At 39.3% G+C, this 13,055-nt stretch overlaps 1 protein-coding gene across 8 annotated transcripts in view; it reads right to left on the bottom strand.

The window, feature by feature from the left end:
* Positions 1 to 13,055, bottom strand: part of BLTP1 (bridge-like lipid transfer protein family member 1) — a 1,044,923-nt gene that overhangs the window by 595,974 nt on the left and 435,894 nt on the right. For all 8 annotated transcript variants that reach the window (XM_053703615.1, XM_053703613.1, XM_053703617.1 and 5 more), the window contains 2 exons: positions 10,315 to 10,491; positions 8,680 to 8,808 (listed from right to left, as the gene is read on the bottom strand). In XM_053703615.1, the coding sequence (XP_053559590.1) occupies positions 8,680 to 8,808; positions 10,315 to 10,491 (306 nt within the window). The remainder of the gene's footprint in view (positions 1 to 8,679; positions 8,809 to 10,314; positions 10,492 to 13,055) is intronic.

Raw genomic sequence — 13,055 nt, 5'->3', positions numbered from 1 at the left:
AAAGTATTGCACACCAAATTTGGAAGCTTTAACCCTTAAAATAACGGAACCGGAGCCGTTTTAACACTTTAACCCCTTTACAGTCCCTGGTATCTGCTTTGCTGAGACCCAACCAAACCCAAAGGGGAATACGATACCAAATGACGCCTTCAGAAAGTCTTTTCTAAGTATCAGAGCTCCTCTCACATGCGACTGCATGCCATGCCTCTCAAAAACAAGTGCGCCACACCGGCGCGAAAATGAGGCTCTGCTTATGCTTTGGGAAAGCCCCAGAGAAATAAGGTGTCTAATACAGTGCCTGCCGATATTATAATATCAATATACCCAGATAAAATGATTCCTCAAGGCTAAATATGTTTTAAAACTGAATCGATTTAGCCCAGAAAAGTCTACAATCTTAATAAGCCCTTGTGAAGCCCTTATTTACCATCGTAATAAACATGGCTTACCGGATCCCATAGGGAAAAATGACAGCTTCCAGCATTACATCGTCTTGTTAGAATGTGTCATACCTCAAGCAGCAAGAGACTGCACACTGTTCCCCCAACTGAAGTTAATTGCTCTCAACAGTCCTGTGTGGAACAGCCATGGATTTTAGTTACGGTGCTAAAATCATTTTCCTCATACAAACAGAAATCTTCATCTCTTTTCTGTTTCTGAGTAAATAGTACATACCAGCACTATTTTAAAATAACAAACTCTTGATTGAATAATAAAAACTACAGTTAAACACTAAAAAACTCTAAGCCATCTCCGTGGAGATGTTGCCTGTACAACGGCAAAGAGAATGACTGGGGTAGGCGGAGCCTAGGAGGGATCATGTGACCAGCTTTGCTGGGCTCTTTGCCATTTCCTGTTGGGGAAGAGAATATCCCACAAGTAAGGATGACGCCGTGGACCGGACACACCTATGTTGGAGAAATAAACGTTTTTTAAACAGTCACAACAACTGCCACAGCTCAACTGTGGCCCTACCTTCCTCAATAAACGACTTTTGAAGCCTTTAGAGCCCTTCAGAGATGTCCCATAGCATGCAGGGGACTGCTGAGGGAAGCTGAATGTCTCTGTCTGTAATTTTAACTGCGCAAAAAAGCGCTAAAATAGGCCCCTCCCACTCATACTACAACAGTGGAAAGCCTCAGGAAACTGTTTCTAGACAAAAATCAAGCCAGCCATGTGGAAAAAACTAGGCCCCAATAAGTTTTATCACCAAAGCATATATAAAAAAAACGATTAAACATGCCAGTAAACGTTTTATATTGCCATATTAACAGAGTATATATCTCTGGTAGTAAGCCTGATACAAGTCGCTATTAAATCACTGTTTTTAGGCTTAACTTACATTAATCAGGTACCAGCAGCATTTTCTAGTCCCTAGAAAAACTTAAAACTGCACATACCTCAATAGCAGGATAACCTGCACGCCATTCTCCTTCTGAAGTTACCTCACTCCTCAGACATATGTGGGAACAGCAGTGGATCTTTGTTACAAGCTGCTAAGATCATAGAAAATGCAGGCAGATTCTTCTTCTAAATACTGCCTGAGATAAAATAGTACAACTCCGGTACTATTTGAAAATAAACTTTTGATTGAAGAAAAAACTAACTATATTTTACCACTCTCCTCTTACTACGTCCATCTTTGTTGAGAGTTGCAAGAGAATGACTGGGTATGGCAGTTAAGGGAGGAGCTATATAACAACTCTGCTGTTGGTTTCCTCTTGCAACTTCCTTTTGGGAAGGAGAATATCCCACAAGTAATGGATGATCCGTGGACTGGATACACCTTACAAGAGAAAAAGCCTTGTTGCTGACTTGCAAATTTGTTCAACAGAAGCCTCATTTTTGAAAGCCCAGGAAGAGAAAACTGATTGCGTTGAATGGGCTGTAATGGATTTTAAAGGAGACCTTCCCGCCTCCGGCCAATTTTTGGTTCAGTACATGGGTAGCGTTTGCTGACTGGTGGCTACATTCACACACACACACACATTATATATATATATATATATATATATATATATATATATATATATATATATATATATGTGAATGAAAAGAGAGAACAGCACTCCTGAGATAGAACAAAAGCTAGAATAACTTCCATGCCTGTTCATTTCAATTACAACTCAGGGTGCGTGTTCTTTTAGCACATGTTGATGCCTTTCCACAGAGAAAAAATATCCTGTAGCATATCAGTCTGATCCTGCCTAATGACAGTCGAGCGCCGAAATACCAGGCAATTCTTCTCTGAACAAAAGAAACAACAACAACCCCAGACGATCGTTTCGGCCTTCTGTGGGCCTCATCAGTGAGGTGCAGTTGTATCTCTCTAAGGGCATGTGTGCAAGGAGTCTACGTCTGGTTTCCCCCATTACTCTTAGGGAGACCCAAGAGTAATTTGCATAAATATCAGAAAAGAGAGAACAGCACTCCTGAGATAGAACAAAAGCTAGAATAACTTCCATGCCTGTTTATTTCAATTACAACTCAGGGTGCGCGTTCTTTTAGCACACGTTGATGCCTTTCCACAGAGATAAAATATCCTGTAGCATATCAGTCTGATCCTGCCCAATGACAGTCCAGCGCCGAAATACCAGGCAATTCTTCTCTGAACAAGGGAAGCAACAACCCCAGACAATCGTTTCGGCCTTCTGTGGGCCTCGTCAGTGAGGTGCAGTCGCATCTCTCTAAGGGCATGTGTGCAAGGAGTCCACGTCTGGTTCCCCCTTTTACTCTTAGGGAGACCCATGAACAATTTGCATAAATATAAAAAGAAAGAGAGATGCACTCAGCTGAGACAGAAAAAAAGCTAGAAAAACTTCAGTGCCTGTTCATTTTAGGGTGCCACTCAGGGTGCATACTCTTTTAGCACACTATGCCCCTTCACAGAGAAAAAATATCCTGTAGCATATCAGTCTGACCTTGCCCAATGACAGTCCAGCACCGAAATATCAGGCAATTCTTCTCTGAACAAGGGAAACAACAACCCCAGAAAATTGTTTCGGTCTTCTGTGGGCCTCATCAGTGAGGTGCAGTTGTATCTCTCTAAGGGCATGTGTGCAAGGAGTCCATGTCTGGTTTACCCCATTGCTCTTAGTGAGACCCAAGAGTAATTTGCATAAATATCAGAAAAGAGAGAGCAGCACTCCTGAAGGGGCATAGTGTGCAAAAAGAACGCGCACCCTGAGTTGCAATATAAATGAACAAGCATGGAAGTTATTCTAGCTTTTGTTCTATCTCAGGAGTGCTGTTCTCTTTCTCTTTTTTCACATTTATGTAAATTACTCTTGGGTCTCCCTAAGAGTAATGGGTAAGCCAGACGTGGAGCCCGTGCACACATGCCCTTAGAGAGATACAACTGCAACTCACTGACAAGGCCCACAGAAGGCCGAAACGATCGTCTGGGGTTGTTGCTTCCCTTGTTCAGAGAAGAATTGCCTGGTATTTCGGCGCTGGACTGTCATTGGGCAGGATCAGACTGATATGCTACAGGATATTTTTTCTCTGTGAAGGGGCATAGTGTGCAAAAAACGCGCACCCTGAGTTGCAATATAAATGAACAAGCATGGAAGTTATTCTAGCTTTTGTTCTATCTCAGGAGTGCTGTTCTCTTTCTCTCTTTTTTCACATTTATGTAAAATTACTTTTGGGTCTACCTAAGAGTAATGGGTAAGCCAGACGTGGAGCCCGTGCACACATGCCCTTAGACAGATACAACTGCACCTCACTGACGAGGCCCACAGAAGGCCGAAACGATCGTCTGGGGTTGTTGCTTCCCTTGTTCAGAGAAGAATTGCCTGGTATTTCGGCGCTGGACTGTCATTGGGCAGCATCAGACTGATATGCTACAAAATATTTTTTCCCTGTGAAGGGGTATAGTGTGCTAAAAGAGTATGCACCCTGAGTTGCAATATAAATGAACAAGCATGGAAGTTATTCTAGCTTTTGTTCTATCTCAGGAGTGCTGTTCTCTTTCTCTTTTTTCACACACACACACACACACATACATACATACATACATACATACATACATACAGATAGATAGATAGACTTAACATTTTAAAAATGCCCATAATCAAAGCTATGTGAGTGTCTATATATAAAAATAGAAAGCATACTTACCCATAGACACTCATCCACTATCGTACTGAAGCATATCAGCAGAGGTAATGGAATAGGACTACAATGTAGATCTGTAAAGGGAGGCAGAAGACGAGTCCCTGCGACCGAATTTACAGAAGGCATATGAAGGATTTCCCATGAGGCGAAACCATTGTATCATAAACCATACCCCAAATGCATCCCTCTGACAAGCACTGTACTCTGAGAAGAAACCGGGCTTCAACATAGACTGAAAGCCCCTTTCACTGAAAAAAATCATGCACATCTTCATGCTTCAACCACCTCCAACGAAGGCAAAGTAAAGACTAAGGTATGTGTGAGGAGTTTTATAGGGCTCTTGGTAGGGAAACGCTGCAATACCCTGAGATTTGGTCACAGACAAAAAGAAAACTCAGAACCTTTGTGAAAATCTTTGGAGCTGTAGCCAGACCACATGTTAGAGCATCAAAAAGAAAATGCTTGTCTAAAAAGACAAACCTCGGAAACTGGTAAGGTTTCCTGTGGATTTTAAAATGAAGATAAGCATCCTTTGAATCTATTGTGGACATAAATTGCCCTTGCTAAATAAAAGGCAGAATAGTCTAAATAGCTTCCATTTTGAAAGAAGGAATTCCTACAAACTTGTTTAGAGCTTTCAGATCCAGGAATGGTCTGAAAGTACCTTCTTTTTTGAAACAATGAAGAGATTTTAATAAAATCCCACCCAAGTTTCCTGCAAAGGAACTGGCACAATCACATAGTTTCCAGAACTGAAACTGAATAAAAGAAGGCATGAGCCTTTAAGAAATTCCTTGGAACATTGGACAGAAAAACCTTCCTCTGGGAGGCCTTGTTCCGAATCCTATTCGATTACCCTGGGAAACTATATTCAGAACCCAGGGATCTGGAGCAGTCTGGAACCAAGCCTCCTAAAAAAGGCATAAAATAACCCCTACCAGAACCTCTAGATCGGGGCCACGCTTTTGTGCAGTTTTGGTAGTAGGAATAGATTTTTTAGCCTACTTTGACTTGTTCCAGTTAGTACTAGGTCTCTAGACTGGGCTCAGAGGTGCATTGCTTCTGAGCAGAGGAGTCAACTTTTTGTTCCTTAGCATGACAAAAGGAACTAAAATGATTAGAAGCTTTAGACTTCTTGTCCTGAGGAAGAAAAGCTCCTTTACCTCCAGTAACAGTAGATATAATAGAATCTAAAACAAAACAATTTCTTTCCCTGAAAAGAAAAAGATAAAAGTCTGGATTTAGAGACTATGTCAGCAGACCAGGATTTAAGCCGTAAGGCTCTTCTAGCAAGGACTGCCAAAAACATGCTTTTGATATTGATTTTCTTTTTTTTTTTCTTTTTTCTTTTTTTTTTGAGTTTGAAAAATCTTTATTAAAACATAGTATATGTAATAGACTTGGCTCTTGTTACAATGTGAGCCTTCCACCGTTCGCACGGCAGTAAAAAGAAAGAAAAGAAAAATACACATAGTATTGGCTTGTTATCGATATGATTTTCCAAGTCTTTTTCATAACAATAATAACATCAACAATGACAGATTTTGCTTATGTTTATGGTGTAATAACGCACACCAGATGATATGTACCAGTCCGAAAATGCACCGGAGTGTTTGTTACCTATAGTAAGCTATTAGAAAGGTCAACAGAAAGAAAAGAGAGAGAAGAAACAAAGGAAAAGGCGGAAAGAGGAAAAAAAAAGGGGGGGGGAGGGGGGAGTGGAGAGGCCCTGTAGTTAGTTGTGTGCTTTTTGCCTATGCACTCAGGTGTTCATAGGTTTCCATAACTCAAGCATGTACTCATGTAGTTCAAATCTATCATCTCTCCAGTACCTGAAACGTTCTAATTGCAAGGCCCTATTTACATAGTTTTTCCAGTCAGAGAAGGAGGGTACTCTCATTGTTTTCCAATTCTTGGGAATGAGAGTTTTAGCACTGTTAAGCATAATATATAAAATTTGCTTCTTGGGCTTGTCAGTAATTTTGGGGAGGTCGTGAAATAGCAGTAAGTTGGGGCTCCTGTTTAACGTGATTTGTAAGTTATTATCTATCGTGTCTAGGATATTCTTCCAGTAAGTCTTGATCAATGTACAGTGCCACCAAATTTGTGAAAGAGTCCCCTGTTCCCCACACCCTCTCCAGCATCTTCTGTCTGTTTGTTTGTAAATCTTTTGTAACCTGACGGGGGTAAGATACCACTGAGATAGGTACTTGTAATTTGATTCAAGTGTTCTAGCGGAAACAGAAGCTTTCGTATGATTAATGAAAATCTTTTGCCACTCGCTGTTTGTGGGGCAGGAGACCAGCTCCTTGCTCCACTGGTCAGCAAATGATGGGAGGGGAGACCCCGCGTGTGACAGAAGTGCACGGTACATTATAGATATTAAATGTCCCGGGTTTCTGGGGAGTAGACTGAGTGTTTCGAGTAGTGTTAACTGCCTAGTTAGGAGTTCCGCATGTTTGTACGACCTCAGGAAATGCTGGAGTTGCATATGGAAGTACCAGGAAACTCCGAGGCCAGAGTCCACTAGTTCCCTCCATCCCTTGAGTTTTTTATTTGCGAGTAGTCTATGGAATGCAGTTTGTTCTAATTGTGTCTTATTCAGTATTAGGTTTTGGGCGTGTGTAAAAGGAAAGTCCGGATTGTGTATATATGGAGTCAGTGGAGAAGGGTTCGTACATATGTGGGGGAATTCTGTCAAGGTTTTGTCCCACTGCGCAAAAAACTCTTTTATGAGAATGTAAGATTTAACTATCTTGGGCCTGGCTTTAGGAGAGGTCCACCCCAATGAGCCCACATTGTCAACTCCTATTATCTCCCTTCCTATCTGTACCCAAGTTTTTTGCTCGTGATTAATGCTCCATTCTACCTGATGTTGTAAATTAATTGCTCTCCTATATAGTAGTAAGTTGGGTACCCCTAGTCCTCCTTTCTCCTTCGCTTGATATAGTGTGCTTCTTGCTACCCGCGGTCTGCCGCCACCCCAAATATACCCCTCCAATGTGCTCTGTAATTTTTGTAAGTAATTCGGCTGAAGAGGAACCGGGAGGGTCTGCAGGTAATACAGAATTTGTGGAAGCACAGTCATTGTAATTATTCCGATTCGCCCCAACCAAGATATTTTTTTGTTTTTCCATGAGGATAGATCGCATGTGATCGAGTGTAGCAAGTGTGTGTAATTGGCCTCAAACAGGGACTCGGGTGATGCTGTTAAATTGATTCCTAAATACTTGAGTGTGCGGGTTTGCAACCTCAATGGGCATGTGTCCGAAAGTTGGCACAGCTCCGCTTGTGAGAAGTTTATATTTAAGATTTCAGACTTATTTTGATTCAGATGAAAGTTGGACACCCTACCATATGCTTCAAATTCCTTTAGGGATTCTGGGAGCGATACTAGTGGGTTGGATAGCGATAGTAAAACATCATCTGCGTATAGTGATAATTTATGGTCCTTTTGACCTACCCGTATCCCTGATATTTTATTGTTTTCCCTAATCTTCTGCGCTAATACTTCTATTGTCAGGGTGAAAAGGAGAGGTGACAGCGGGCAGCCCTGCCGAGTGCCGCTACTGATGTTAAAGGGCTCCAATAATATGATATTTATTTTAATTTGTGCCGTGGGTACTGTGTAAAGAGAGAAAATCATTTCCATAAAATGGGTTCCAAAGTTCATCTTCGACAGGGTTGGATGGTATACATGGCTTAGAGCATTCCCTAGAAACCATATCAGACAGCCTCAGGAATAGGAAAAACCTCAGGGAGCTTAGCAAGTTTTAAAAACTGCATTGCAATGATTAAAGGGCTTATCCTCAAAAACCTTAGAATCATTAACCACTAAAGTAAGTAAAACCTCTTTCAAAAGAGAAGGAATATGTTCTGATGATACCTGATACCTCCTCCATCACTCAGAACTCCCTAATGATTATTATAAGCCACTGCTATGATACTGTCCGATTGGAAGCATATAAAAGGTTCCTGCTGAGAGCATTAGGGGAATGTTGGGAGATGGGATGGAGCAAAGCTCTGGAATGTATAGGTGTTTTTGCTTCCTTCTGGTGGATAGGAAATATTTTTCTCATCTCAAATCTTACACTCTATCATATCATATTTATAGCCAATAAGATGGTATACTAAACATATGAAGGTGTTGTATTTAGTGGTAAATTGATTAATTTAAATTGCCCCTTTAATAATTGCATTTTGCGAAAAAGGGATGTGTCTAAAATGTATTACCAATTAAATATACTATACATTTAAACATTAAAATGTATTAGCAATTACACTACAGTTAATGATAAATTTATAATAAAAAAAACATATACATGATTATATATTATGACTCCAAAATTATCACCAGGAGATTTAATATATAATACATATTTTGAATTAACAGTTTACAATTTAAATGCAGTTGTAAATTTCTAACAATATAAAAAAAAGACTATTTTTTTCAGATTTATTTTTTTCCCTCTAATGATATTGAAGTCCTTTTGAAGCAAAATATTGACTTTTGCTAAAAAGTTTGCCGAAGTGTAAGAAAGAATACAAAATTAGCCTTACCTTTGAATTACAAAAGCGCCGATCAATACCATGCTGACATACTATAAGAGACTTTGGCCTTTCCAGCTGGAACTCGTTACTGACGACATGGTGTACAAAGGTCTGTCCCCAGTCCAACAAAGACGCCAGCTGCAAGATGGCAGGATACCAATACCAAAACAATTTAAGACACTGGATCACGATTTAACATTATAAAACTAAAAAAATTATTTGCACAGACTTCCAAATAAAAGGGAATGTATTGATGCAGATACATAATAAACCTCTTATGTTTACATTATATTTATTAAAAATATATATTTTACAAGTGTAGGCTATTGGTTACTGTCAAATCAAGTATAAGGGATATGAATGAATTATATTATATATTTTGTCTGCTGTTACCAAACATTAATCAACTATAGTATTATTTAAAATTGGGGTTCCCACTATATATATTAAAGGGGCATGAAAGTAAAAATTAACTTTTGATGGTTCACATGCAGCGTGTAATTTAAAAAAAATTTTTTTCCAAATTACTTTTTTTGTATTATTTCTATGAGAGCATACAAAGGTAGGCTCATTAGTTTCAACAAAGGACATCAAAAGTACAAAGTCAATCTGATTACGGAAGTAAATTGGTAAGTTTTTAAATTTTTAAATTCAAGACTCTATATGAATCATGAAAGTTTAAATTTGACTTTAATGTCCATTTAATGAGTAAAATATTCCACCTGGTTTTGTAGATATTTTGATTAAATTTAGACAAAATTCCATTTTTTTTATTTATTTTTTTATATTTTATATAAACATAGAAAATAAAACAGACTAGATACAACTCTTTCTCACTGGTCTATGTAGTACATAGACCAAGGATAAGTTCTGTAGTCCAGAGAGTTCTTCAAGGTCTTGGATTAGTTCCAAGCTACTTACATCTTGGAGCCATGTTTGATGTAAAGTGACTCTGGGAGATTAACATAGATATAGTAGGCAGCTAGCGCTGCTAGAGTCCAGATAGTATAACCGGTTAAGAATAGTTAACATCAAATGTAATAATATAATTCAAACTAAGTAAACAGGAGACATATAATTGTTAAAGACCTAACAATGCTTTGTGCACATTTCTTTCCCTTAGTAAACTACTATTAAGGGATCTGTGAGGGGGTAGCTTGGAGGGGCACATTTATGGTTAGGCTTTATGCCTTCCCTAATTGATTTGGGTCATTCGGCTCTATAGGAAGCAAAATTCCTTTTTTATTTAGTACATACTGTGTATATATATATATATATATATATATATATATATATATATATATATATATATATATATATATATATATATATATATATATATATATATATATATATATATAATATGAGGTGGAAAAATGCAATAGGACCTCAAAATATTTTTTTAAAACAGAACAATGCATTAATTTTAAAGATAATTAAAATAATTTTGCAAAACAATGCTGTATTACTGCCTTACTAAGAATATGTGAGAGTATCCTTGACCTATAGACATTTCAGATTGATAAACAGTTTATTTTAATCCTATTTACAATGTAGTCTTTGTAACAGTTGAACCAGCTAAATGCATATCTTCATATTACCTGAAAAACAAAAAATAAACCTCTTCTCAGTATGTCATATTACCTGAGGTGTGGTAACCATTGCTGTCAGAGAACCAGCCTGCACATCTATCAACCATGCATATTCAAGAATATCTGTGCCTAGTGGAAGACCTTCAGCAGAAAACATAGCATGGGCCCGTAGCTGTAAGCCGGAAAGGCTAATGTGACCTTCTCTAAGCATTCCATCTGCTGCTGGACGCTGTAAACAAAACCATTTCAAAGTCAGCAAAAACAAAAATGAATAACTTCTGTGCAAAAGGTGCTACAAAAACTGCAACCACTTACTAGAGCCCCTTCTCTCTTCAAATGATCTAATAAATTTCTTCTCTCAACCATGCAGCAGTTATGGTTCAGAGGTGAATCAATAATATTGAATAATTTCCTTAAAGGGATTTGAAACCCAAAAAACAGAATTTATGCTTACCTGATAAATTTCTCTCTCTTACAGTGTGTCCGGTCCACGGCTTCATCCTTACTTGTGGGATATTCTCAATCCCTATAGGAAGTGTCAAAGAGAGCACACAGCAGAGCTGTCCATATAGCTCCCCTCAGGCTCCGCCCCCCCAGTCATTCGACCGACGGTTAGGAGAAAAAGGAGAACCATAGGGTGCAGTGGTGACTGTAGTTTACAAAAATAAATTTAGATCTGACTAAATCGCCAGGGTGGGCCGTGGACCGGACACACCGTAAGAGAAAGAAATTTATCAGGTAAGCATAAATTCTGTTTTCTCTTACATTGGTGTGTCCGGTCCACGGCTTCATCCTTACTTGTGGGAACCAATACCAAAGCTTTAGGACACGGATGAAGAGAGGGAAACAGTCAGGTAACCTAAACGGAAGGCACCACTGCTTGTAAAACCTTTCTCCCAAAAATAGCCTCCGAAGAAGCAAAAGTATCGAATTTGTAAAATTTGGAAAATGTATGCAGTGAAGACCAAGTCGCTGCCTTACAAATCTGTTCAACAGAAGCCTCGTTCTTGAAAGCCCATGTGGAAGCCACAGCTCTAGTGGAGTGAGCGGTAATTCGTTCAGGAGGCTGCCGTCCGGCAGTCTCATAAGCCAATCGGATGATGCTTTTCAGCCAGAAGGAAAGAGAGGTAGCAGTTGCTTTCTGACCTCTCCTCTTACCAGAATAAACGACAAACAAGGATGATGTTTGTCTGAAATCTTTTGTTGCTTCTAAATAGAATTTTAAAGCACGAACCACATCTAGATTGTGTAACTGACATTCCTTTTTAGAAACTGGATTAGGACACAGAGAAGGAACAACTATTTCCTGGTTAATATTCTTATTGGAAACCACCTTTGGAAGAAAACCAGGCTTGGTACGCAAAACAACCTTATCTGTATGGAACACCAGATAGGGTGAGATACACTGCAAAGCAGACAATTCAGAAACTCTTCGAGCAGAAGAAATAGCAACCAAAAAACATAATTTATGCTTACCTGATAAATTTATTTCTCTTGTAGTGTAGTCAGTCCACGGGTCATCCATTACTTATGGAATATATCTCTTCCTAACAGGAAGCTGCAAGAGGATCACCTAAGCAGAGCTGCTATATAGCTCCTCCCCTCACATGTCATATTCAGTCATTCGACCAAAGCAGACGAGAAAGGAGAAACCATAGGGTGCAGTGGTGACTGGAGTTTAATTAAAATTTAGATCTGCCTTAAAGACAGGGCGGGCCGTGGACTGACTACACTACAAGAGAAATAAATTTATCAGGTAAGCATAAATTATGTTTTCTCTTGTTAAGTGTAGTCAGTCCACGGGTCATCCATTACTTATGGAATACCAATACCAAAGCTAAAGTACACGGATGAAGGGAGGGACAAGGCAGGAACATTAAACAGAAGGAACCACTGCCTGAAGTACCTTTCTCCCAAAAATAGCCTCCGAAGAAGCAAGTGTGTCAAATTTGTAAAATTTTGAAAAGGTGTGAAGCGAAGACCAAGTCGCAGCCTTGCAAATCTGTTCAACAGAGGCCTCATTTTTAAAGGCCCAGGTGGAAGCCACAGCTCTAGTAGAATGAGCTGTAATCCTTTCAGGAGGCTGCTGTCCAGCAGTCTCATAGGCTAAACGTATTATGCTACGAAGCCAAAAAGAGAGAGAGGTAGCCGAAGCCTTTTGACCTCTTCTCTGTCCAGAGTAAACGACAAACAGGGAAGAAGTTTGACGAAAATCTTTAGTTGCCTGCAAATAGAACTTCAGGGCACGGACTACGTCCAGATTATGCAAAAGTCGTTCCTTCTTTGAAGAAGGGTTAGGACACAGTGATGGAACAACAATCTCTTGATTGATATTCCTGTTAGTAACTACCTTAGGTAAGAACCCAGGTTTAGTACGCAGAACTACCTTGTCTGAATGAAAAATCAGATAAGGAGAATCACAATGTAAGGCAGATAACTCAGAGACTCTTCGAGCCAAGGAAATAGCCATCAAAAACAAAACCTTCCAGGATAACAGCTTGATATCAATGGAATGAAGGGGTTCAAATGTAACGCCTTGAAGAACATTAAGAACTAAGTTTAAGCTCCACGGCGGAGCAACAGTCTTAAACACAGGCTTAACCCTAGTTAAAGCCTGACAAAAAGCCTGAACGTCTGGAACTTCAGCCAGATGTTTGTGTAGAAGAATAGACAGAGCAGAAATCTGTCCCTTTAACGAACTAGCAGATAAGCCCTTTCCTAAACCCTCTTGTAGAAAGGACAATATCCTAGGAATCCTAACCTTACTCCATGAGTAACTCTTGGATTCGCACC

Source organism: Bombina bombina, chromosome 2 (genome assembly GCF_027579735.1).
Source record: "Bombina bombina isolate aBomBom1 chromosome 2, aBomBom1.pri, whole genome shotgun sequence".
In the NCBI taxonomy this organism is placed as follows: domain Eukaryota; kingdom Metazoa; phylum Chordata; class Amphibia; order Anura; family Bombinatoridae; genus Bombina; species Bombina bombina.
The sequence above is the reverse complement of the archived record's forward strand: the minus strand, read 5'-3'. Positions and strand labels throughout refer to the sequence as shown.